General features: G+C 41.2%; 3 protein-coding genes across 3 annotated transcripts; all 3 read right to left on the bottom strand.

Moving 5' to 3' along the window:
• Positions 1-11554: 11554 nt before the first annotated feature.
• On the bottom strand, positions 11555-14168 carry LOC145426083 (rheacalcin-2-like). The gene is made up of 4 exons (XM_080299627.1): positions 13963-14168; positions 13440-13695; positions 12114-12292; positions 11555-12034 (listed from the first exon to the last, which is right to left on the bottom strand). Exons 1-4 carry the CDS (start codon positions 14048-14050, stop codon positions 11973-11975), a joined length of 585 nt encoding a protein of 194 aa, XP_080155753.1. The 5' UTR covers positions 14051-14168; the 3' UTR covers positions 11555-11972.
• On the bottom strand, positions 14086-17523 carry LOC113014037 (fucolectin-like). Its single transcript, XM_080295564.1, has 5 exons — positions 17519-17523; positions 17277-17413; positions 16735-17029; positions 15468-15619; positions 14086-14108 (listed from the first exon to the last, which is right to left on the bottom strand). Exons 1-5 carry the CDS (start codon positions 17521-17523, stop codon positions 14086-14088), a joined length of 612 nt encoding a protein of 203 aa, XP_080151690.1.
• A 1603-nt stretch (positions 17524-19126) lies between these two features.
• Positions 19127-23927, bottom strand: LOC113014053 (uncharacterized). The gene is made up of 7 exons (XM_080291454.1): positions 23760-23927; positions 22182-22735; positions 21812-22000; positions 21586-21681; positions 21238-21391; positions 20903-21088; positions 19127-20771 (listed from the first exon to the last, which is right to left on the bottom strand). Exons 2-7 carry the CDS (start codon positions 22731-22733, stop codon positions 20728-20730), a joined length of 1221 nt encoding a protein of 406 aa, XP_080147580.1. The 5' UTR covers positions 22734-22735; positions 23760-23927; the 3' UTR covers positions 19127-20727.
• Positions 23928-26747: the final 2820 nt, after the last annotated feature.

Genomic DNA, 26747 nt, shown 5'->3' with positions numbered 1-26747 from the left:
ACTAGCCAGGCTCCTACCTCACCAGAGAGGTGATGTTCTATGTCCCAGTCGCCAGCTTTGGTAGCTGGAGATCGGTCTGCCAGGGTCTCCGCTCTTGCCTGTTGCGTACACATAAGGGTCTTATTAATTGCTCTTTGTGTAGCCCCTCACCCAGGACAAATTTGCCATGGTAAACCCTACCAGGCAGCAACAACCCCCTGACAACATAGCTGCTGGGATCCCTGGGACACGCAAATCGCTGCACCATGATAAGGTAGCGATGCACTGTACAAAAAAAATGTATATTGTATTTTATATGGAAATTTAGTTGACTTCACATTAATATTTTTTAAATAAAGTATAATTTATATATAATTAAAATTTAAAATTTATTTAGAAACATTGTTGTTTCTAAATAACACCAGATAAGAATCAGCTACACCATTTCCCTATCCACTCACACTAACTTGCATTAACATCTGTTTAACTTACCAGTATCAAATCGCATCTTAAAGTGTGATTTCATAGCAGAATTAACACCGTCACTCTCCGTCAGTGATTTAATTGGAATGTTTACGTTTTGTTTCTGTTTTTTTTTTCTTCTCGTTTTTTTTTTTTTTTTTTTTCCCTCCTCTCTTTTCCCCCTCTTGGTTTTATGCTGCTCACCCCTGTCCTTGGTTTCTTTCTTTATTCCTTTCACTGCCTCGATCACCTGCTTCGACACTCATCCACAAACATCCTTTATTTCGACACATACGCACCATGCGCTCAACGGCAGCACATTTACATCAGTCAGACAGCGCACACAGTCATATAAGATACACACACACTTAAGCCAAGCCTACTCATATTAGTAACTATGCATACACAAAGTCAGACTCAGGGAGCATCTCGCCACACATTTTTTCTCTCTCTCCTTCTCTTTATTTATGAACAAGTGACGTATTCTCTCCACCTGTCTAAGCAACGCACACAGCATACATCCCTAGTTATACACAAACATCTATGGGTACACTGAGGTTCATTACATGGAATATAAATGGAGCTGGCTCCAGAGAAAAGAGGTTAAAAATATTTAACCAACTCAAAAAACTACAGGCGGATGTTGTCCTATTACAAGAGACCCACAGACCTCTTAGAGGTTCGAATGAACTTAAAACACCTGAGTTTCCCAATGTGTTCTCAGCTTGTTATAATTCTAGACAAAGGGGAGCAGCAATTTTAATACATAAAAATATTAATTTCACAGTACTCGATACAGTTATAGATCCAGAGGGCAGATTCTTAATCATTAAACTATCTATACGTGATAAAAAGCTATGTATTGCAAGTGTATATGGTCCAAATGTTGATGATCCCTCATTCTTTCACGGTTTTTTCAGTGCACTCTCTGAACACTTAGATGGCACACTTGTTCTTGGAGGTGACCTCAACCTTGGACTAAATGAAGACATGGATAGGCTCAATACAGCGGGAACTCAGCGTAATTGGCAGTCCACAAATATAATCAAACAGTATATGAGTGACTTTGGTCTTTGCGATGCATGGCGCTCCCTTCACCCCACCAGTAAGGAATATACTTTTTTCTCACATGTCCATCACTCTTACTCTCGTCTGGATTATTTTTTGGTCAGCAGCTCACTGCTGAACGACATTTCAGACACTGAGATTCATCCTATAGCTGTCAGCGATCATGGTCCTGTATCTTTAACACTAATGCACAAGAATAATACTACGCCAAGAAAAAACTGGAGATTTAATATATCACTACTTAAAGATGAAGACTTTATTAAATATTTTAAAAAAGAGTGGACTTCATATTTGGACTATAATGACACTCCCGAAACATCAGCTTCTGTTCTATGGGAAGCAGGGAAAGCTGTGATGAGAGGTAAAATAATTTCTTTCTCATCACATAAAAAGAAAAAAGAAAACAAAAATATTCAGGAATTAGAAAAAAACATCAAATCACTAGAAGAAGCCTACGCGTCCCACCAAGATCAGGAAACATTGAACAAAATACGCAAAACAAAACTAGAATTAAATGAGATAATTGATAAAAAAAACAAAATTCTTAGTACAAAGACTACGCCTACAAAATTATGAACATGGTAATAAATCCGGTCAATTTCTAGCAAACCAGCTAAAAATAAATAAAGAAAAAACAACTATATGTGCTGTTCAAGATTCATCTGGGAACACATTATATGAACCGATACAAATAAACAACATTTTCAGGGATTTCTATAAAACGTTGTATTCACCACAAATAAACCCATCTAAAAAAGAAATTGATCAGTTTTTGGACAACATAACTCTTCCAAAATTATTGGACACTCAAGCAATGGCACTGGATTCACCACTGACACCAAGTGAACTCCAGGAAGCCCTGATAAGTATGCACAATAATAAGGCTCCAGGTCCAGATGGCTTTCCTGCAGAATTCTACAAAGAATTCTGGTCGATTCTAGCACCAGTTTTCTACAGAACGTTGTTGGAAATTAAAGAAAAGGGCAGACTTCCATCAAATATGAATTCTGCAAACATTAATCTCCTGCTAAAACCAGGCAAAGACCCTGTATATCCCTCAAGCTATCGTTCAATATCCCTTATAAATGTAGACCTTAAAATAATCTGCAAAGCTCTCTCAAAGAGACTGGAGAAAATAACCCCCCTCTTAATTCATCCTGACCAAACTGGTTTCATAAAAGGTAGGCACTCATCAACAAATACACGTAGATTACTTAATTTGATAGACTACTCATACAGTAAAAACCTAGAAACTACAATATTCTCTTTAGACGCAGAAAAAGCATTTGACAGAGTTAACTGGAAATTTCTATTTGCAACTTTACACAAATTTGGTTTTGGATCCTCTTTCATAAACTGGTTAAAAATATTATATAATTCCCCAACAGCTTGTGTTAGAACAAATGACCAGACATCCTCCAGCTTCTGTCTCTTGAGGGGCACCAGGCAGGGATGCCCACTCTCCCCTTCACTATTTGCAATTTTTATTGAACCACTAGCAGCAGCAATTAGACAGAATTCAGTAATTAAGGGCATAAAATGCAAGAACGTGGAACATAAAATCAGCCTTTATGCGGATGATGTGTTACTCTTTCTGTCATGATACGTTGTGTGGCAGGCAGGGGAAGGACCCAAGATGCAGGTTCACAGACACGGGGATAAACTCAAAAAACACAGCTTTATTGCTGGCCACGGGAAGCAATACAGAATAAACTAAAACTGGGAAAACTAACGCATGAACTGTACAAGGAACCGAACCACGGGGAGAATTACACACAACATGAGGGAGAACGCGACGCTGAATAGAGGGAGACTCAGACAGAAATACACAGAGGGTAAACGAGGAAAGTGGGCACACACGGGGAACACAGGTGATACTGATAATCATAACGAGACAGGGCGGGGTGAACTGAACATGACATGTACAGGCACAGAGGTTCAGACAGGAGGAGAGAGAGCACGGGGAAAACACAGACATAACGGGCTGGGGAAACATGAAACAACCACAAGGGGAGACGAGGGCTCACAGATACACAGAGGGGCACACAGGGGGTAAAAGCCATGAAGGGAAAACACTTAGGGAACAACACAACAGGGCAACTCAGAAGACATGGCCTAAATAAGGAACGAAATACAAAAATACAAGGAACTAAGAATACTGGGCCCACATGGCCCAGGACCATGACATCTTCTCCAAAATTCACAAACCAATATCTCTGGGGTGATTGAATTGATAAACTCTTTTGCAAGAATATCAGATTACTCAATTAACTGGTCAAAATCTACAGTCCTACCGATTAATTGCTCCTTCCATAATTCCTCTTCTACACCACTGCAATCGGGAAATATAAAATATTTAGGTATTAATGTTTCTCCCAAGCTTGCAGATCGAACTAAATTAAACCATATCCCACTTTTAAAGAAGGTAGAAGATGATCTGGCTAGATGGAAATGTCTACCCATATCACTCATGGGAAGGGTTGCCGCTATAAAAATGATGGTCTTACCAAAAATAAATTATTTATTCTCAATGATCCCAACTAAACCGCCACAAGATTGGTTCAGATCTCTAGATTCATGTATGTCCAAATTCCTTTGGAAAAATAAACCCCCACGTATAAGCTTAAAAACACTACAAAAGACCAAGGATAAAGGAGGACAAGAACTGCCTAACTTTCAGCACTACTTCTTAGCCAACAGGCTTCAGTTTATCTCAGGATGGCTAAAACACACCCTCTTAGATGAACCTTGGCTAGATGTAGAACAAGCACTCTGCAATAATCTAGAGATCTCAGACCTACCATTTATCAGCTCAAACATCCAACGACATGAATGCTTTAAAAGCATCAACATCAGCTCTTCTCTGACAGCATGGTGGGAGTTTCTAAAATTGACGGCGTCTTCATTAATCCCATGCAAACGTACACCTATCTGGAACAACCCTGACATATTACAAAACAATAATATGATAAACTTTTCAGATTGGAGTGATAAAGGAATCAAATATTTAGAACATATACTAGAAGGAACAGAATTTATTTCATTTGACAGACTAGTTACACAATATGGGATCAACAAGAAAAGATTTTTAGAATATCAACAAATTAAATCCATAGTAAAAAAGAAATTTAAACCGGGTCAAGTTGAACTACAAACACCACCAAGTGTGGTTCAATTTCTTACTCTTAAACCCCCCAAATTACTATCCAAAATATACAGAATGCTTTCTAAAACAGATGAATCAATATCACTTCCTATTGCAAAATGGGAAGCGGATTTATCAGTTAACTTAGACCTAAACTTCTGGTCTCAGATTTGCTTAAAAACCTTTCATCTAATTAGAAATCCCAGTCTTCAATTAATTCAATACAAAATATTACATAGAGTGCACTATACAGGTCATCGGATGTTCAAGATGGGCTTTTCGTCTACCAACAACTGCTCACACTGCCAAACCAATTCACCGGACAATTATATCCACGCTCTTTGGTTCTGTCCACCAGTTCAGAAGTTTTGGCGCGAGATATGTGAAGACTTATCGAAGTGTCTGAAATGTAACATTCCAACTTCCCCCTTAGTGTGTTTGTTGGGCAGCTTAGATAATGTCACTTCAGAAAAGAATATCGCCCATATGGTTTTCACTGCCCTATGCATAGCCAAGAAAACAGTCCTCATGAACTGGAAAAATAAAAATAATCTTAATTCTAACCAATATAGAAATTATCTATTAGATTACATTAGTCTTGATACAGCCTCTGCCACCACATCAGATCAATTGCTCTGGGCTCCTTTGATCAGCTCCATCACCTAGTGGGGGTGGGGGGTCATAGTTTGGTCCCGCCTTCACTGTTGTGATTGGTGTGGGGGTAGGGACAGGCTTAGGGCGTCGGGGGGTTCCCCGGAGGCATCTTCCTTGGGGGGCTCAACCCGGGGTAGCGGTCATGTCCGGTTAGGGGCTCTGTTGGCTTTCAGGTGACTGTTTCCTCGCGGCTGTGTGCAGCGGGGCTAGGGGAGGGTCTGTGCTGACGGACGTGGGTTACTGACCTGGTAGCCTGGCTGCCCCTGGGTGGGTCGGGGATGGGCGTGAGGTTCTGGGGGCGCTCCGTCTCTGGGCTGGGACCCGGACCGGGCCTCGGGGGCTTGGGTCCTGGTTGGTGTGTTGCCGGGGTTGTGGGCGGGTGGGTGCATGGGGGCCCAGCCCTGGAGCGGGGTGCCGCCGGTGCATCGAGCCACCTGGGGGGCTCTTCAACTGGTGGGGGAGATTGTCACATCTTGCAGGAGCTTTCCTCTCCTCAGGAGCTCCCTCTGCAGGAGGGGGAGATACAGGAGAGGTGGAGGAAGATCTCAGCCTGGGTGTTTATTGTCTAATGTAGTCTGGAAGATGAGTGGATGGTGGGGTGGGTGCAGTTTTCTCTGTGGTGGGGTTGGGTGGACTGTCCCGGGCTCTGTGGGGCCGGGCGGCGCTGCTGCACTGGGCCCGGTCTGGATGGGCCTGGGCCCCCTTTCCCTGGCGGGTCGCGGAGTATGGGGGTGCCTACTGGGGTCAGCGGGGGAGCTGGCCCCAGGGAGGGGTCACTTGCCCCTCCCTTCCTTCCCTCCCCATCTCCAGCTGCCTCCCTCTTCCCGCTCCACCACAACCACCCACACATGCAGGGCCTTGGAGTAGGGGTATGTCACCAGGGTGCAGAGGAGGCTACCCCCCCCCCCCCCCTCTGTCCCCTTCTGGCTGCCTCTGCCTCAATTTTATCCCACAACTTAGACATTCACATTACTCACACTCTCATTACACATACATATAGGATCTTGGGGGTGGGCACGATACACGGAGTCCAAATTACCATCAGGGTGTACACCCCACCCCTGGCATCGTTGCCCACCTCTCAATTTTAAATACACGTAGACATTGAGGGCTAGCAGGAGGGACCATGCGCTTACCTGCTGCTCTCTGGCAGGTAGCTCCAAGCCCTCCTGGGTTTTAAATGCACCTTAGAACACACATGCATCAACACTACAATGAGCGGGTGGAGGGAGGTTTGGAGTCTTCTCTCACCCCCATTCTCTGCGACCTGCTGGAGCAGGGGGGCTAGGACTAGGAGGAGGAGTTGGCCGTCCGACTGCGGTCTGGAGTGTGGAGCCTTCCTGCTGCTGCGGAGTCGGGGCGGTCTGCCTCCCCCCACCGCAGGGAAAAGGGAAACACCACCTGGGTCTGGGTGCAGTTCCCCCCTCCAGGGGCAAGGGTACCTAGACCCGGTTTGTAGAGTACGCTTGGGGAGTGTGATCGTGTGTACAACGTCTCTTTATGTCTGTCTCCACGTTGGTTGAGTGTGGAGTAAGTGCATATGAGAGCATGAGGGTGGGAATGGATGTTTGTATCTGTGTGTGCCTGTATGTCTGTGTCTATATGTCAGGTTGGGTGTCAGGCGCCACCTCTCTGGGGACATCTCAGGCCCTCCAAGGTTTGGAGGCCTATCTCCCCCTACCACCACTTCCCCTGCCAGTGGCGGACCCCCTCAGACATCGGTGCGTTGGTGGTTCTTTGTGTCCGGGGATGGACGTTCAGGTACACACCGGCTCACTCCTTGGCGGCCGCTTATCGGGGCCTGGAGCCTGGGGCTCGCTCGGGCCACTTCGGAGGTGGGGTGCCCCCGGCCTCTCGGCCTGGGGCTCGGTCACTCAGGCGCAGCTGGCTGCCGGCGGAGCTCACGGGCGCGTCACTGCAACTCCCCCTGGCTTCTGCTCCGCGGCTGCTGAGCGACCCCTCATCGGGGACTCTCCTCAGCTACAGTGGCGCGGCTGCCCCTCTGTTGGTCTTCCTTGGTCTCTTGTGTTCTGGGGGCCTCTGGATGTCTGGAGTTTTGATCTCCTCCACACCTGCTTCACGCCCTGGAGGACGGGGCTGTGGCCCCCCCACACCCTCTAGCAGATTATTACATGAAGGAACCTTTTAAAAAACAAAAAACAAGCGCGTCCATGCTCACAGGTGTACACACGGGTGATCACACCCACAAACTACACCCTTTTTGGCTCCTACCTCAAAGCACACTGTGTTCTGTTGATCTTATGTGCTGCACAATAATGTTTAACATTTAGTATTTACTGTCATATTCCCATATATCATTGTGATGTTGTTTATTCTATTACTCTTGTTCTCTTCTGCTTGCTTTCTTTTTTCTTTCTCAGCAGGTGATCCAGGTGATTGATATATGCATTTTTTTTCTCTGCCCGTTCTGTTGGTTTTTGTCTTTTGCCCTTCTCCCCGTCCCTCTTCTCAGCTGTTTCTCTTTCCCTCTTTCTTTCTCCCCTTCTTTCCCCCAGTCAAGTCTGTCCCGTATTCAGTAAGTGAAAATAAAATAAACAATAAAAGGTGAATCAAATGGACCATTACGGCAAGGCTGGGATGGTCAGTTTGGTAAAGTAAATCCGTTGGGCATCTTTCTTTGCCTTTAGACAACAATTCTGATGGCAAAAGAGCCAAACGGGACAGGCCAAAAAAAAAAAAAAAAAAAAAAAAAAAGAAACATTGTTGTTAATAATAAGTTAGCATTCAAAACACATAACACAAAGTTATATATTGCCACTAAAAGAGTTATAAAAAATTGCACTGTATATCTGTGGTTTCTGCAAAATCTGTGAATCTGAAATCTGTGAAAGGGTTTTATTGTTTTCTCAGAAATGACATAGACATTAGTGATGTGAACATTAAGTAGTATCACAAGCGACAAAGGACCATTTACTATCAAATATTGTTCACAAATCTGTCTAAATCTGTGTTAGTGAGAACTTCTCCTTTGCTGAGATAATCCGTCCCACCTCACAGGTGTGGCACATCAAGGTGCTGATTAGACAGCATGAATATTGCACAGGTGTGCCTTAGACAGCCCACAATAAAAGGCCACTCTGAAATATGCAGTTTGATCACACAGCACAATGCTACAGATGTCGCAGCTTTTGAGGGAGTGTGCAATTGTGTGTGAATGTGAGAGTGAATGAATAGTGGAATTTTAAAGCGCTTTGGATGCCTAGAAAAGCTCTATATAAATGCATTCCATTATTATTATTATTATTATTGGCATTCTGACTGCACGAATGTCTACCAGAACTATTGCCCATGAAATGAATGTTCATTTCTCTGCCACAAGCCGTCTTCAAAGGAGTTTCAGAGAATTTGGCAGTACATCCAACCGGCCTCACAATCGCAGACCACATGTAACCACACCAGCCCAGGACCTCCACATCAGCATGTTCACCTCCAGGAAGGTCGACCAGGTGGAGACCAGCCACCCAGACAGCTGCAGCAACAAACGGTTTGCACAACCAAAAAATTTCTGCAAAAACTGTCAGAAACTGTCTCAGGGAAGCTCATCTGCATGCTCGTCATTCTCATCGGGGTCTGGACCTGACAGTTCGTCACTGTAACCAACTTGAGTGGGCAAATGCTCACATTCGATGGTGTCTGGCATGTTGGAGAGGTGCTCTGTTGATAGATGTTTTTACTGTTCAGGGCAGATGGCAGACAGCTTTTGTGGCATCGTGTAGGTAAGCGGTTTGCTGACGTCAACATTGTGGATTGAGTGGCCCATGGTGGCGGTGGGGTTATGGACAATGAACATGAGTGCATTTTGTTGTTGCCATTTTGAATGCACAGAGATACCGTGTTGAGATCCTGAGGACCATTGCTGTGTCATTTATCCATGACCATAACCTCATGTTACAGCATGATAATGCACGGCCCCATGTTGCAAGGATCTGTACACAATTCCTTGGAAGCTGAAAACATCCCAGTTGTTGCATTGCCAGCATACTCACCAGACATGTCACCCATTGAGCATGTTTGGGATGCTCGGCTCGGCGTATATGACAGCGTGTACCAGTTCCTGCCAATATTCAGCAACTTTGCACAAGTATTGAAGAGGAGTGGACCAATATTCCACAGCCCACAAGCAACAACCTGATCAACTCTATGCCCATTGCACACCATTTGCCTCACACAGTACAACACATCTCCATTAGATGTGTTGCACTGTGTGAGGCAAATGGTGGCCACACCAGATACTGACTGGTTTTGCGACATCTGTAGCATTGTGCTGTGTGATCAAACTGCATATTTCAGAGTGGCCTACGTTCACACTGCAGGTGAAAGCACATCATCATTTTTGACCCTATGCGACCCATATCCGATCATGGTATGACAGTTTGAACAACACAAATCCGATATTTTCAAATCTGATCTGGGTCACTTTCGTATGTGGTACTGAATCCGATACATATCTGATGTTTTAGAAAGCGACTGCTGTTTGAATGGTCATGTCACATGAAATCCATCTTTTATGTCACTGACACAAGACAGACGCCAATTATCAGCTCCGGAGAAGCGCCCGATAAGACATTGTGAACACTTCCTGGCCATCCAGTGTAGATGTCAGTGAAACTGTCGGGAAGACAACGTTGGAGAAACGTGAACATTTTATTTGTACTGTATAATCTGCAGATTCTGACAGAAATCTGGAACTATCCTTTGAAGCACCGCTCCTCTCTAAAACAGCAATAAGGATCATTATTAGGCCATATGCAAATAACAAAATAACTTTATAACTTAAAGCAAAATTGGGAAACATAAAGTCTGAAACAGTCAAACAATACTGTTTGGTCTGGGTCTAAACAGAGCGCGTTGTGTGTGATGTCTTCTTTTGCGGGTTCACACTAGAGCGCGTTTGCTGTCACATTTTATTTATAGTGTGAACAAGCAGACAAAAAAATCGTATTTGATCAAAAAATCAAAATTGAGCATTAAGACCTGCAGTGTGAACATAGCCTAAGGCACATCTGTGCAATATTCATGCTGTCTAATCAGCACCTTGACATACCACACCTGCGAGGTGGGATGGATTATCTTGGCAAAGGAGAAGTTCTCACTAACTCAGATTTAGACAGATGTGTGAACAATATTTGATAGTAATGGGTCCTTTGTGTCTGTAGAAAAAAGTTCAGCTCATGAAAAATGGCAGGAAAAACAAATGTGGTGCGTTTATATTTTTGTTCAGTGTAATATATTAATGGCATGGTGTATGCTGTATCCACAATTGAAAACTAAGATTTTGATGTATATATATCATTGTACTTGTAATGTTGAGAACTTACAAATGTGTGTTCACACTAATACACAAACAATTTGAAAACATGTTTTTTGTTTGTTTTTTCTATTCCTTTTTAAATTAACTTTATCCCCAGATTGTTTTTAGCTTGTGAATCGGACAATTTCCCCCTTAAAGGAAGTCACACAAATATTTTGTTGTGTTAACAAGTATATGTCTTGATGCATGTGCAATCACCCGGGTTATTAATTCTGTTCATCTGGACGTAGTGTTTTCAGTGGGAGAAACATTTCGTCACTCATCCAAGTGACTTCTTCAGTCTCAGCTGACTGCAGGTTTCCCCAATCTTATAAACAGTACATTTTCATAATGACTGAAACCAGCCCACTGAAGGAACAATTGGCTGGGAGGTCAGTTCCTTGATCATCAAAATTCTCCTGACTAATCATCAGCAAGCACTGATGGCTGATCATTGACCATTGCTCAATGGTCATGAGTACCATTCAGAGAGAGTTGGAGAATGGCTGCAATCACAGCATTGCATGATGGTGAAAGATGCACCCTTAAGCCCCCTCCTCGATTCAGAGATGGTCTTTCCCTTTTTACGTAAATGGCCTCCTTGCATCCCTTCTCAAACCAGCCTCCTCCCTGTCCGGGATACATCCTCATCATTGAAAGAGTGTCCACTGGCCTGTAGGTGTGGAGTCCTGGCCTGTCGAGTTAGCTCTCCTGTCATGTGCCATCCACACAACACAGAAGAACTGAGACTGAAGAAGTCACTTGGATGAGTGATGAAATGTTTCCTACTGGAAACACTACGTCCAGATGAACAGAATGAACTTTAGCAAGTATAATTAGGATTAAACAAAACAGTAAGGGTGGTTGAACAGAGACTATCTGCATATTTTGGAAACATTTCTATCAGACAATTTCATAACATACAACTGTATCTGTTGCTTTAATGAATTTTTATTACTTTGATGACATTTGTAGTTTTACATTTCTCAGGTGTCATCTGTATTTCATCACTACGGCTTTCACAAAAGTGTAGAGTTACTTATGTGGCTGAATTCACAACCCCTGCAAATGTGGAGGAGTACATTACAGGGTAATAAGCTCACACATTTTCCATAGGTACATTTGCTATGAGCATGAGTTATGAAATAGCCAGCAGCATTTTAAATAGAAATCAGTGCTATAGTAGCTACATGCAGTGCATCATAAAGTTAAAAAAAAGGCAAACATGGTATTGTGTGCAGAAACGTCTTATAGTTTTTCTGTAGTATAATTTACAGAACTAAAGGAGTGCAAAAAGGTTTCAGATATATGTATTTGTATCCATTCCATCAGACAGTACATTGTTCTCCTTTACTAAGGACTTATAGGATCCTTCGTGCTGTAGAAATGAACTCTCTGCACAGCATCGTCAGCACCTGAAAGAACATGAGTTACAGTTAAATTAAGGCAATGTACGATAATAGCGCACAAGCTTTAACGTGGTGTAAGTAAAACCTGATTGGCAGATGAAGTTGAGGTTCTCTCCACAGGGCTGGTCCTGCCAGAGGAAGTGGTCCGTGCTGGCCACGCCTCCACAGGTGCTGGAGTAGCTGTCAGGAACAAAATCCTGTGGCCAATTTAAGAAATTCATGGAATATCCAGACATCCAGAACCACTCGTCTGCTCTGAGGGATCTGATGAATCAGAAATTCGTTGAAATGTTTTTTTCAATCCAAACAAATACAAGGACGCACAGCCTGAGACGTCATGACCTCATCTTTTGAAAATGTCTGAATTTGCAAAATTCAAATTGTCACGGCGTATGAAAAGAGAACAGGTTTGAGCATCTGGCCTCTAGCTATTCTGCACGAGCTTAAACATGAATTATGGCCCTGACTCTGAAACAAATCCATCATTTGAAAATACATTAGCATATTCCTAGTGTTACACAAAATAGGTGAAGCGCATTTCACAGAAAACGTAAAATACACACACAAACATTTAATTGGAGCACCGAACACTATTTAAATTTAGAGCTTTACTTACAAAAAAAATCTGTTTCTTCATTATTTTGTTTCTTTTCACTCCAGGACCGTGTGTACATAATTTCATTCCAAATCATGTTAACATGTTTTTGACAATAAAGCTCCTTGAATCCTTGAAATATTTCACAGCAAGCTTAGATCTGAGTAATAGAGCAGATTGGATCGAAGCATTCTGTGTTTCTGTGAGTGAGCTTGCAGTTGTTTGTGTTTTCAATTCCTGTTTTGATATCACTGTCGTTTTATGTTGAGATGTGGTTCTTGTAGTAGTATCTCGGTTCTGGTTCTTGTTTAATGTTAAAGTTTTGGTGGCTGTTGGATTACTTCACTGAAGGTTTGTTGTGGTATTTAACACTGAGATGCTAGGACACAAGACAAAATATTAAAAAAATATATTTAAAAGGTATCCTACCCACTAACAGGTGCCATGATGAAGAACACCTGTCAGTGTTCCTAATGTTATGCCTGATTGAAGTATGGTTTTGCCTACCATTTCTTCATCTTCTGAATTTCATGTTCTCCTGGTTGCTTCTTATTTTGTTGATTGTCTGTTCATTTTGAGTAATTCTGTTTTTTTCTTTTGGTGATGTTCAATAATTTCTGTTAATGACTGTTTGTTTTTTTAGTGGTGGCTCTTTTGTGGTCATTTTGCTCTGAGCTGACAATCCTACATAAGCTGTGGATTACTTATTACTTGACATTAAGACAGTTGTCAGCAAAACAGAATCAGCTAATTTATATTATTTCTTGCTAATTAATTTGGTTGTTAAAAATACTAATTATCTCATTTCATCAGTACCTGCGCAGTCCCAGCCAGACGTGGTCTGTGAGGGAGAAAGGAACGAGGCCCAGCAGCTGCTCCAACTCGCTTTGCTCCTGTTGGCTGTGAAGGCTGAGCAGGTCCCAGTAATAACGTCTACAGTGCATCAGAGCATCAGACCAGCAGAGCCTCTCTCCCACCACCGTCACGTTCCTGCCACCAAGCTGCAGGCTCACAGTGGGAGGAGGGCTGGAAGGAGGTGGAGGTGTCGGTGAAGGAATGACGGCTTCTGGTGCTGGAGAGAAATAGTTTTGTTCTATGTTTGACTCTTTTTAAAAAAAATTTAACTGGTTAAACTGTATCGTTGCATTATGCACCCAATTAAAAAGGGAAGACTGAAAACCAGAAAGAAGTTCAATTTGTCCACTGTGTAGTGGAAAATGAAAAAACACTAAACACTAAAAGGTTAAAGCTGTTTCTACGTTTGGAAGTAATTTTCCAACAGTCATATATCCACACATGACCACAACAGATCTGCTAGAAAGAAATCTTATGGCCTTACCAGGCAGAGAAGCAAACACCTCCACTTCACACAGCGTCAGAATTTTCGGAGATCCTGGTATGATCACACTGATGTAGCGACCTTTCATTTCATTACACTGGAATGTGTATGTTGGTGTACCCGCTAATGATTCCAGAACGCCACACCTGATGGTGTTACACAAACATCAAGGTGAAATCATCATCATCATTTTTTCCCTCTAGACCCTTTTCACTAGGATTTTGGGTGCTGCTGAGCCAGCAGTTACATTTGCAGCCACTTTCTTTGGTTTTGTATTTTGAATAGTTAGTGCTTTTTGGGGTTTGCTATTTTACAGTCATATGCATGACATGTATATTTCAGGTGGAAATAACAGAAGTCGCACATTGGGAGTGTTTTCAGTTTATATCCTGTAGTTGTTGGTTCAGTCCTTCAAGTATCTTGGTGTCCACATCTCCTCAGACCTGACATGGGCTGCCCACATTCAGGTCCAGACCAAAAAGGCTAGGCAGCGCCTGTATCACCTACGACAACTGAGGAAGTTCAGGGTCTCTCCAAAGATCCTCAGGATTTTCTATACAGGTGCTGTGGAGAGCATCCTCACACAGAACATGACATCGTGGTTTGGGAACAGCTGTGTGAAGGACCAAAAAGCTCTCCAGAGAGTGATCCGTACAGCAGAACGCTGCTGCAGGATTGCTCTCCCCCCACTTCAGGACACCTACACCAGGAGATGCCGGACTAGAGCAGCGCAGATACTGAAGGACCCGTCCCATCCTGGCAACAAACTGTTCCAACTTCTGCAATCTGGTAGAAGGTTCCGCATCTTCCGGGCAAGGACAGAGAGACTAAAGAGGAGCTTCTATCCCCAAGCCATCCGGGCCCTAAACACACACACCCGCCCTCTCACATCATCTATAATTGACTGAGTCAGGACTCTTCCAGACACTCTAAACCCAGGCACAATGTACATTTCAAATTCCTTTAATTTTAAATATGTTTATATTGTCTATCCTGTAAAATAGTCAGATGTCTATTCTTATTAATGTTGTTTATTTATTATCTCCAAGCTCTGGTTAACATCATCCTCTACATGTGTGTTTGGATCCTTTGAATCCTTTCTACTATCAGTCTCGTGTCTCACCTGGAATTTGTGTTGCCATTCTGCTCCAGTGAGTCTCCAATCAGGATCTGTGCCCCAAGAAGTCTTTCAGAACAACAGTCTTGTCTGTTGATGATGGTGACAGCAGTGACTTTATAGACAGCCAATAAGTCTACTCTCCACCAGGGATTCTGCTGTGTCCCAGTGTGGGTACAACATGAATAACCCCAGAATTCAGTTCTGCACCCATCGACACCTTTGAAGGGAATCCCAACTGCATTCCCTGTTGATGACTGCACTGTTTGTTTGTTTAAGGCCACATTTTGAAGCGGCTCCACTAAATTGTTGAAAGGAACAAACAAGTATGAATCAGTATCAAGCAGATGTGTTTCCATAGATCAGATCCAGTCACTTAAAGCTCTACCTGCTGGGGCAGCATACACCTCCACTTCACACAGGGTGAGAGTCTTCTGCTGTCCAGGAAGAAACACGTTCACAAAGCGACCCTCCATGCTGCCTCCATCACACCGGTATGTGTAGGTTTTACCCACTTTGATATGTGAGATGGAAGCACACCTGACACCAATGGATGGGGAAATATTAAGTTGACATAATTACTTTCTCAAGAAGAGAATGTAACTGAGAACACAGCCTTTTGAAAGTTTTCATAGGTTTTCCCAAAAAATCACAGAAGCTTTTATTGGTTCCTTTGCTAGTTTGACCGATGTAAGCTATTTACATCTCTATGGCATTTATAAGAACCAATACATGAAAATTTAAAGAGTAACGAACAAGTGTGAAGAAATACCCTTTAACCTTATTGTGAATGTTACACATTGCATAATTAGTGATTAATTAATCCAAACAATTTGCAACTGTTCTCTAATGTGTCTCCTATTTTTGTATATAGGTCTCTAGTTTTGTATATATCCCTCTTGACTGTATATATTTCTCCTGTTGCTATTTATTTCTGCTGTCTACTATTTATATTTTATTCTGCTGTACATGTACAATGACAATGAAGGGCTACTGTATTCCATCTATTCTAGTCTATTGTAACGCAAGGTTTCAGCACATTTGGAACAGTGCAAACACAACAACAGAGCACAAACAAGCAAATAACTACACATAAGACATGTTAGGGAATGTGTGTTGTTTTTTAAAAGGAAATTAAAGTATCAAATATAAAATATAAAATGTCAGATTTTTAAATCTGCAAATATACACGTTTAATTTCATTCAGGTTTATTTATATATACTGTAAGGAAAGCACCCTATAGTATTTGGGTGATCACTCTAACAATCAAATAACCCCCTGTGAGCAAGCACTTTGCAATGGTAAGAGGGGGGAAATGTTTTTTTAGTGGGGTGCAAACTTCAGCAGAATCAGACCCGGGGATGGGCCAGACCAGTTTGGGGGTGAGGAAAGAAGAAAGGGAAGACATAAGACAAAATACCAACAATTGGAGAGAAAGACAGCAATTTAAAGACATTGCAGCTCACTGTATTGTGATGTTTATATCGATCTTAAAAATCCTAAATTTGTTGCACTGCAGTTAAAAGGTTGGGAAATCCACTTATTATATGTTAGTTCACCATGTGGTGGACAAAATGAATCTTGTAAACTTTTGACTTATCACTGTTCCAGTTATACTTAAAAACTCACTTTACATTGAAACACTTGTAATTACCTGGGATTATTGTTTCCATTGTTCTCCAGTGAGTTTCCTATTCTGATCTCAGCTCCATCCAGTCTTTCAGCACAGCAGTCTCCTCTGTTGGTGACTTTTACAGCAGTGATTGTAAAGCTTCGCTGCAGGTCCACCCTCCACCAGGGGTTGGTCTCGTCTTCAGCCGTGTGGCTACAGAACCCATTGCTATAGAACGAGTTCCGTCTGCCATCGATGGCTTTGGACGCAGTGGCAAAGGAGAGTGTAGATGACTGGGTAGCTTCTCCTTTGAGTGCCACATTGGGTAATGGATATCCTTGAAGGAAAACCACAAAGAGACATTAGATCATTGTGAATAGTTAATTATTTGTTGCAGAAGGCGCCGAGTGCAGTAATTTTGAAGACCACACTTGGCTGTCATTCTGGCTCAAAGACCTTTAACTATACAAAACAACAAGAATGATTAATTTGTGTTGGGAGGTGGGCCATTTGGAAAATTAACAACAACTTGAACAATCAAGGCCTCAGACTTGTGTATCGGCATCAGGCTGAAATGTGATTACCATAGTAAACTTCAACCTCGCAGATGCTAAGGACATTTTCACTTCCTGGTAGAAACACAGTGACGTAGCGTCCCTCCATGGAGCTACATGGAAAGTAGTATGTCTGTCCACTGGGAATATGAGAGATGACGGCACATCTGTGTATGAGAAAGCCAAAAAGAAGAAAAAAATAAGAAGGGACAATATGCTACTGAAATAATGATTGCTCATGTATTTTATCTGTCTGCATCAAGCTGTTTCACCTCATGCTTTCAATGTCATTGATCGCTGCGGACTTTCCAATCCAGATTTCAGCACCATCCAGTCCGTTTTCCAGTTCTGCTCTATTGGTTATTATTACAGCACCAATTGTATACACATTTACCAGGTCTACCCTCCACCAGGGATCAGATTCTGACTTGGTGAGTGTACAGGACCCTAACTGATATCTTGATTCTCTTCTCCCATCAACTGCTTTGCCAGCAATACCCACGCTGTCACCAACTGAGGACTGGCTAGCCTTTTGGTTCAGTGCCAGGTTATGGAAAAGATAACCTTAATATAAAAAAAATTAGTTAGTATTATGAATTATTCTCTATTTTTTTAAAGATTGTTTTGAGGGAAGTGAGGAAAAAGTTTACCTGTCAGCGCTCTAGATATCATCATGAAGGAAATCACTGTTAATGTAAAGAGTTTGACTTAAAAAATGTAAAGTATAATTTATATCATATTCATTTTTAACTGTAGTGTTTGAAATTGTGTAAAAATGGGAATTTTAAAGGGAACAGCATACTCAACAACATCTCTGCTGAGTGACTGTTGATGTAACAAGCAATACAACTTAATTAAATTAACGGAGTGGATATAAAAACAAGGAATCATCAAAACCAGAAACATGTTGTGTCTAAATGTGTTTGAAAGACACCTGAAGCTACACTGATTGATAATTCCGATTAATCCTCGCTTGAATAGCTATTATTCCAGATCTGACAGCAATTTCTCAAGTATCTCACTGTTGTTTTTAAGACTTGTATATATTTTTATATCACCTCTGTCCAAAATGTTGCCTCAAGACTTTGCGTAGACCAAGATTTAAGTAAAAGAGCACTATGCTACTACTCAAAGTATTATCATCATTTTTGTATATGATAATGATTTTGAGGGTTTTTTCCAAGGTTTAAAATGAATTAAATCAAGTGTAACTGAAGATACTGTAAATTGACTTACCAATGGAGATGCAAATATAATTTCTCCCACTCATGGCTTTGGAAAATAATCACAGCTATTGTCACTTTACTGCCACTGTGGTTTTCTTCAGAGCATAACAAATCACAAACCTTTCTACCTCATTTATTCTGGTGCAAACAAACATGTAAATTTTTATTCAGTGTTGTTTGCATGAAGGACAACACACCCACATATTACATTTGCTTCTTCTAAACAAATCTCGCTTCTGAAGTTTTCATAAGTTTTCTTATGTTTTGTCCACATCGTTGTTATAGACTTTTCTCTGTTTCATTCCCCTTTTCTCATTACACATTTATGTTCCACACACCAAGTTTTTCTTTGTGTCCAAAACTCTTGGTCAAACAGCTCATTATGGACTCTAAATATACTCAGTAATAAGAAATGTGCTTGAGCAATATTGCCCACAGCAATTTAAAATTCCACACTGACATGTGTAACACCTGAACAGACGCCACAGGTCTCGCACAGGGTTTGGTTTTGTGTTTTTTTGCTATTCTTTTCACTTTCTAGTAAATTTGCTCCTGGTGATGTCACATCATTTATATGTGTGTACTTTCATTAGTGCTTTACAAATGTTTTGTGGTTGCAGTGAACACCAGTCAAAAGCATCCAGTTCCACCCAGTTTTAATAAATGGAATTATTTATTTAGTAAATGTTTGACATGGGTCTTAAATAAAAAAAAAACACACATAGGATTCAAGGTGGAAATGAACGCTCTTTAGGTCACGCTGAAGAAGAATGACTCCACTGCTGTAATAATCATCTGGATGAGGATCTTCCCAAGCTCAAAGTAATCAAAATATAGAGATGTTGGATCAGTTGACATGTCATACATGTTTGTATGCACTTGTTTGCTGTTGGACTACAAAGCTGCCCTTTGTCACAGATTTTGTTCATTATATTTATGGACAGAATTTTTAGTTGCATTCAAGGTGGTGGTCTCAGGATCTCGTTTCTGCACTTTCCAGATGATGCTTTTCTCCCGGCTTCATCAGACCGTGATCTCTAACTCGCACTGGGGGTTTTCCTGGGTGAGTGTTGGGATAAGAATTAACATCCTCAAGTTCAATGTCATGGTTTTCACCTGCTCCGGTTTGGGAGCAAGTTTCTAGGATATGTTGAGGATCTCAGGCTCCTGACACTGATGTGGCTGCTGTGCTGCTCTGTTTGGGTGGAGAGAGATCTGAGCTAGATAGTGAACGTGTCACTTCATATTGATCAGCATTCGTATCCTTATGGTCACAAGCTCTGGGCAGTGACTTATCTGGCTGACTCTTTAATATATGGCAAGACACAACTGCACCGCATGAAAAGTGCATGTAGTGAAAATATTGTAGTTTTAAGTAATTTCATTTGAGAACACCCAAAATTGACTAAACGTTAAAAGTTCCAATTCAAATCTAGCAACATCCATCAGAAAACACACAAAATATTTTTTTGATAAATATTTAATTATAAACATGTAATACAAAATCATTACACGAGCATCTTCAGTAGTACCACATATAGCATTATTTGTGAACACCTGCTAAAAAGCAAGCAACACATGTGAACATCAGCCACTGAAGGCATCATTGTAAAGGTACTGCTGAACAAACAGCATTCATATAAACAACATATAATAGAAATATACTATCAGAACATAATTGTTTTTAAATGCACCTCTGCCATTTGCTGGCATCATTGTCATCATCAGCAAATGAATTTTGCTTTTGGTGTTCTAAGGGTAGACAAAGGCAAACAATGGTTTACCAGCAGTTTCTGTTTACACGGTTTAGCAGTTTAATAATCAAAGTAACCATAAACTTACCGAATGTTTTTGCTTAGCAATAAAAATGTGGGCTTTAAAGGGTACCAGACCCTTTACCCAAAATTTGCATAAATTGCACACACTGGTAAAAGCCGTGATTCTGGTTCACTTAATTCAAACTATGTGTTCGGTTACTCTTAATAATGCAGTTGTGCCCCATCTTACCACACCGTTTTAAAGAGTTCTGCAAATGATTCCAACCAAATCTCTAACTGCATGTAAAAGCAGTATAAAAAAAGCTTCTCGAAAGTGATTGCCCTCCACCAGTCCTGATTTGTAATGTGACCTTTTCCCACAAAATTAATCATAGGAGTCTGGGACATACTGTTGATAGTAAACCTGTGAGTTTAAAAATAGTAGCATGGTTGGATAGGGAAGTTTTAATCTGTTATGTAGGGCAGGTTTCAGTTTCCTTATAGCCAGCTCAGAGTCAGGATGCCCACAGTGATCAGCAAAGCTAGAGGCGAGGAAGGAAGAATAGAAGAACAAGTATTAAGTACTCTACGTGTTTCATGTTTGAAGCACATATTCTTTTCTCAGGTAAGTATTAAACCAAAAGAAAGAAGAAAACTTATCTGGTACTTTTACCTTGCATCATTGATTGCTGGATTGTAATTGCATTAGCAGCAGAGGTGGTGGTGGGTTTGGTGGTGGTGGTGGTGGTGGTGTTGGTGGAGTTGGAACTAACCAAATTGGTGACGGTGGCATTAACATCACTCAGGTTTACCACATTAGTTGTTATTTGGAAAGCAGGGCTACCCAGATCCCCTGAAGCTGAAAGAACAAGCAGAGAAAAAAAGATCACTGATGTGTTTAAAGTACATAACAACATATTGATATATTGTCAGTGATGGTCTGTGTAACCATCATTAAAAGAGGTCTGTTAAAGGTGCAATTGATGTGATGTTGATGTGTTAGCTTACTGGCATTATAAGTTCCAGTGGAGACTGACATTGAGAAACTTGTACTGTCTGTGGCTGCTTTAGTTTGGGCGCTAGTAGAGACTGGTACTGTGGCATCAAATTGACACTGGATGTTCCTTCCATTGATTCTGCCCTTCACATTGTTGACTTGAAGCTGTGGAAGAAAACAGATCACAAAGAGAAGAGCTTAGTTTTTATTAGGATAATAATTTCTTCATTATTAAACTTCAATGTAAGTGAAGGCAACACAAGGGCATAAGTAGTGATAGGCAGAATGAGCATTTGTCACACACTCCAACCCTAAAAAAGTATTACTAAACTGTTCAAAAGTCTGCTAGTAGAACTCACCTTTGTGGGATTCAGCTTGCCATTGTTGAGAAGAGCACTTATGTATTTGACTACATTGTTGTCATTTGCACAGATGTAGGTTGTGTCATTGACTCCCTGTGGTGAAGAACCAGAAATTGTAAATGTTACCTCTCTATAAAGATGACGACTAACAAAATACTAGACTGTCTCATTGTTAAACTTTACTGTATTTTCATCTGTGCTAAAAGGATTAAATTTGACATACCTGTGTGGTGTTCCGTGACAGGGTGAGAGCAGCGTAGCCGTCTGATTGTCCTGAAAGTGAAAACTTAAAATTCTGACCTCCCAGCGCTTGGCTACCAAGGAAGAAACATGTCCCACTGGAGGGGTCGCAGCCAGAGGGCTGAGAAACGCACAGCTGTGTCTTGCTACAATTATCTCTAGTAAAAGAGGTCTGCAAGGATAAATAAGATCCATGTTAGAGAGTGGTTTAGTTGTATACATTAATAGGTACTGATCAATGCAACTGCAACTTGTTTTTGTCAGTCTTCTGCTATAGTAATTAAGAAATAATTTAATTTATTTTTAAAATATATTTTTTTTAATATATTTTTAATTTTTTCTACATTACTCACATTAACAATTGTCACATTGCTGTCAGGCACTAGTGGGGCAGGTGTTGGAGCTGCAGTCGTGTTGGAAGTGGTGTTGTTGCTGGATGGTGTTGTGGAGCTGGTGTTGGAAGTGGTGTTGTTGCTGGATGGTGTTGTGGAGCTGGTGTTGGAAGTGGTGTTGTTGCTGGATGGTGTTGTGGAGCTGGTGTTGGAAGTGGTGTTGTTGCTGGATGGTGTTGTGGAACTGGTGTTGGAAGTGGTGTTGTTGCTGGATGGTGTTGTGGAGCTGGTGTTGGAAGTGGTGTTGTTGCTGGATGGTATTGGGGTGCTGGCGTTGGAAGTGGTGTTGTTGCTGGATGGTATTGGGGTGCTGGCGTTGGAAGTGGTGTTGTTGCTGGATGGTATTGGGGTGCTGGTGTTGGAGGTGGTGTTTGTGCTGGTAGCATTTATGCTGGTTGCTGGAGTCACACTCATTGTGTTGTTGGGTGCTGCCGTAATGTTTTGAGCATAAGTGCCCATGAAACACCCAGTCAGCATCACAAACAGGAGAGTGAGGACTAGTCTGCTGTCCATGCCTAAAACAGAGGGAATAACAGAGATTGAGTAAACTCTAACTATTAACTGTAAGTGAAGTGAAGTTTATTACAGCACTGTATTTAATAACATTTACTGTCACTACAGCTACTCTCTCTCTCTCTCTCTCTCTCTCTCTCTCTCTCTCTCACTCTGTGGTTTTTTCATCATATCATTTGTCCACCAGAGTGCACTCTGACTCACATTTTACAATATCCTTAGCACTGAGGCCAGTGCAAGCATCAGTGTACACATCAAAGCTCAACAAGCAGAAGGTGAGTTGTTCGGTTTGGAATTAAAAAGCAACCTCATCATCTGTGTATACCATTCAAACATAACATAGGGAATACTGGCTTATATAACAACGGTGAGGACTTTTACAAAATAATCAGTAGCACTTACAGTACAGGCTCTAGAATTAAGTGCAGCAAGATAACACATAATTTGTTTTTACAGATGATATAAGTATGGAGTTAAATAATAAAAAAGTGAAACATTAAACCACAAAATAAAACGCTAATAAATCCCACCACCAAATATCACACGAAAAGTTGCTCAAATAAATAAGAAAAACAATCAAATCAAACTGGCAACTGGCATAAGAGTGCCATAAATGCAGTGAAACATTAAGATTAATAAAAAGTAATAAAGTAATGAAAGTAATAAATGTGTTTATGTTTTTAAATGATTAATATATTGTAATTGGAAAGTAAGCCTAACAGTCTTTCAGTTTACAATAAAGGTACTCCAGACTCCAAAAAAGTTATTTAGGTTATATATATATATATATATATATATATATATATATATATATATATATATATATATATATATATATATATATATATATATATAAATACTATTGAAAACTAATTGCAATCTTAATTTATTTATTGTTACTATTATAAATTACTACTCTTCACAAAACACTATTAGATAGTGAATGTCAAACTTAAACAGATATTGAACAAAAAAAAACTAATTTAAAAACTGATATGATGTTGCATATGTATTGTTTTTACCTACCTGTAAGTTTTCTTATTTCCAGTGCAAATAGTGAAAGAAATTGAATTAAAGATATATCGTTCCTCAGATTTTGCCTACGTAGTTTCAGTCTCAGGTAAGTCTTGGAGGTGGACCGCTTCTGATGTATCCAGTGGCTTCCAGATGAACAAGTGACACCTGTTCACTTTCTGTCACTGTTAAATAAGCAGAGGGGAGGGGAGAAAATTGCAAGCATTACAAGAGCATTACATGTGAAACTCTGCCATCACTCTAGTGATCAGGGTGGGGCGAGGAATAAGGGTGTGTCGCGTTGAAAGAAACCTGAATTTTGTCTTTCCACCTCTTCGTTTTAGAGAGTTTTGTTTCTAAATGCACCACTTCCCTAACAATGCATGCAACCTACATGGATATTGCGGTAAAAACAGGGGATCTACTTCAATCTTTAATGTGTATATTACCATCGAACAGCAATGAGACTAATTACCAAATATTTTTATTAACTCTGAAAATGTACAAGAAAGAAAGAATGATTGAGCAGGTCACAGAGGCATTCTGGTTTATACATACTTGGACTGAACTGGTTGGGCTTTTTTTTTTCAAATATCAAAATATTGTTACTGACTGTTTAAACCAATTCTGAAACTTTTAAAGTGAAAGAAAATTGATCTGCCTCAAAGGCACAAGGCACAAAGCTCGGTTTGTTCCTCTTGGCCATTTGTGTAAACGTAATATGTTCCATTGTCTAAAGTGGGTTTTAAGTGTCCTCCTGAGAAGAAGGCCACTTAAAAGATTTGACTTAAGATCAAGGTCCAGATCTGGGAGGAGATCCATCAGGACACCATTGCCTATATGATCTGTGTGCTTTCAAAGTGTTCCTTTCATTTTTCTTTCAGCAGGGTAGTTGCTTCCTGTGGATATGATCTTTATGTTATTCTGTTTATTGTGTAGTGTATTGACTGTAAAATAATTTTTGGATGTCTACTAAAATCCAGCAACACTTCTGTCGTGCACTTTCTTACTATTAACTAATAAATAATCTGACTTGTTCAATTTTTTTTAACTTTATTATGAACACAGCTCTTCGAAATACACTGTTTCCTTTTCCCTTATTGTGTTTAAGTACACAGACACTAAAGTTCTGATATCTGTGTTCACTTAAGTTTTATTCGGTGCTTCAAGGTTTTTGCAATTGCAGATCAAATCTTCATTGTTGCTACTTAACTTCCACTTCAGAATTTCCGAGAAAGAATGAGGGTGGACCTTTTACACGTTAGTCAGGATATATGGTTGGCATTAATCAGGGTCAGTGGCGTGAAGTTATTTCTTCGTCATGCCTTTAATATGCAAAACTGGTCGTGCTGGTTGAGTTACTGCACATGAAACTGGTCATATGCTTCCCTGGGTTTTTTGGGGTCAGGTGGGTGCAGATTTACAGTGGGGCAAAAAAGTATTTAGTCAGCCACCGATTGTCAGCCCCAAAATGATGACAGAGGTCAGTAATTTGCACCAGAGGTACACTTCAACTGTGAGAGACAGAATGTGAAAAAAAATCCATGAATTCACATGGTAGGATTTGTAAAGAATTTATTCGTAAATCAGGGTGGAAAATAAGTATTTGGTCAATAACAAAAATACAACTCAATACTTTGTAACATAACCTTTGTTGGCAATAACAGAGGTCAAACGTTTACTATAGGTCTTTACCAGGTTTGCACACACAGTAGCTGGTATTTTGGCCCATTCCTCCATGCAGATCTTCTCGAGAGCAGTGATGTTTTGGGGCTGTCGCCGAGCAACACGGACTTTCAACTCCCGCCACAGATTTTCTATGGGGTTGAGGTCTGGAGACTGGCTAGGCCACTCCAGGACTTTCAAATGCTTCTTACGGAGCCATTCCTTTGTTGCCCGGGCGGTGTGTTTTGGGTCATTGTCATGTTGGAAGACCCAGCCTCGTTTCATCTTCAAAGTTCTCACTGATGGAAGGAGGTTTTGGCTCAAAATCTCACGATACATGGCCCCATTCATTCTGTCCTTAACACGGATCAGTCGTCCTGTCCCCTTGGCAGAAAAACAGCCCCATAGCATGATGTTTCCACCCCCATGCTTCACAGTAGGTATGGTGTTCTTGGGATGCAACTCAGTATTCTTCTTCCTCCAAACACGACGAGTTGAGTTTATACCAAAAAGTTCTACTTTGGTTTCATCTGACCACATGACATTCTCCCAATCCTCTGCTGTATCATCCATGTGCTCTCTGGCAAACTTCAGACGGGCCTGGACATGCACTGGCTTCAGCAGCGGAACACGTCTGGCACTGCGGGATTTGATTCCCTGCCGTTGTAGTGTGTTACTGATGGTGACCTTTGTTACTTTGGTCCCAGCTCTCTGCAGGTCATTCACCAGGTCCCCCCGTGTGGTTCTGGGATCTTTGCTCACCGTTCTCATGATCATTTTGACCCCACGGGATGAGATCTTGCGTGGAGCCCCAGATCGTGGGAGATTATCAGTGGTCTTGTATGTCTTCCATTTTCTGATGATTGCTCCCACAGTTGATTTTTTCACACCAAGCTGCTTGCCTATTGTAGACTCACTCTTCCCAGTCTGGTGCAGGTCTACAATCCTGTTCCTGGTGTCCTTCGAGAGCTCTTTGGTCTTGGCCATGGCGGAGTTTGGAGTCTGACTGTTTGAGGCTGTGGACAGGTGTCTTTTATACAGATGATGAGTTCAAACAGGTGCCATTCATACAGGTAACGAGTGGGGGACAGAAAAGCTTCTTACAGAAGACGTTACAGGTCTGTGAGAGCCAGAGATTTTCCATGTTTGAGGTGACCAAATACTTATTTTCCACCCTGATTTACGGATAAATTCTTTACAAATCCTACCATGTGAATTCATGGATTTTTTCTTCACATTCTGTCTCTCACAGTTGAAGTGTACCTCTGGTGCAAATTACTGACCTCTGTCATCATTTTAAGTGGGGAACTTGCACAATCGGTGGCTGACTAAATA

This window comes from Astatotilapia calliptera, chromosome 3 (assembly GCF_964374335.1).
Source record: "Astatotilapia calliptera chromosome 3, fAstCal68.1, whole genome shotgun sequence".
Classification (NCBI taxonomy): Eukaryota; Metazoa; Chordata; class Actinopteri; order Cichliformes; family Cichlidae; genus Astatotilapia; species Astatotilapia calliptera.
This window is presented reverse-complemented; position numbering and strand designations above follow the sequence as displayed.

Bases quoted from the DNA above. Each gene is read 5' to 3' on its own strand.
- LOC145426083 (XM_080299627.1), bottom strand. From the start codon at position 14,050: ATGAAAGGTCGCTACATCAGTGTGATCATACCAGGATCTCCGAAAATT. The intron at 12,293-13,439 runs GTACTGATGAAA...CTGATTCATCAG, and splicing joins GTCTGGCTGGGACTGCGCAG to ATCCCTCAGAGCAGACGAGT. The intron at 12,035-12,113 runs GTTTTACTTACA...ATGTTCTTTCAG, and splicing joins CAACTTCATCTGCCAATCAG to GTGCTGACGATGCTGTGCAG.
- LOC113014037 (XM_080295564.1), bottom strand. The intron at 17,030-17,276 runs GTAATCACATTT...TTTTCCTTCAAG, and splicing joins CGAGGTTGAAGTTTACTATG to GATATCCATTACCCAATGTG. The intron at 15,620-16,734 runs GTAATTACAAGT...CATTGGTGTCAG, and splicing joins AATGGAAACAATAATCCCAG to GTGTGCTTCCATCTCACATA.
- LOC113014053 (XM_080291454.1), bottom strand. From the start codon at position 22,733: ATGGACAGCAGACTAGTCCTCACTCTCCTGTTTGTGATGCTGACTGGG. The intron at 21,089-21,237 runs GTAAGCTAACAC...TTGTTCTTTCAG, and splicing joins CACTGGAACTTATAATGCCA to CTTCAGGGGATCTGGGTAGC. The intron at 20,772-20,902 runs GTAAAAGTACCA...CCTCGCCTCTAG, and splicing joins CCAGCAATCAATGATGCAAG to CTTTGCTGATCACTGTGGGC.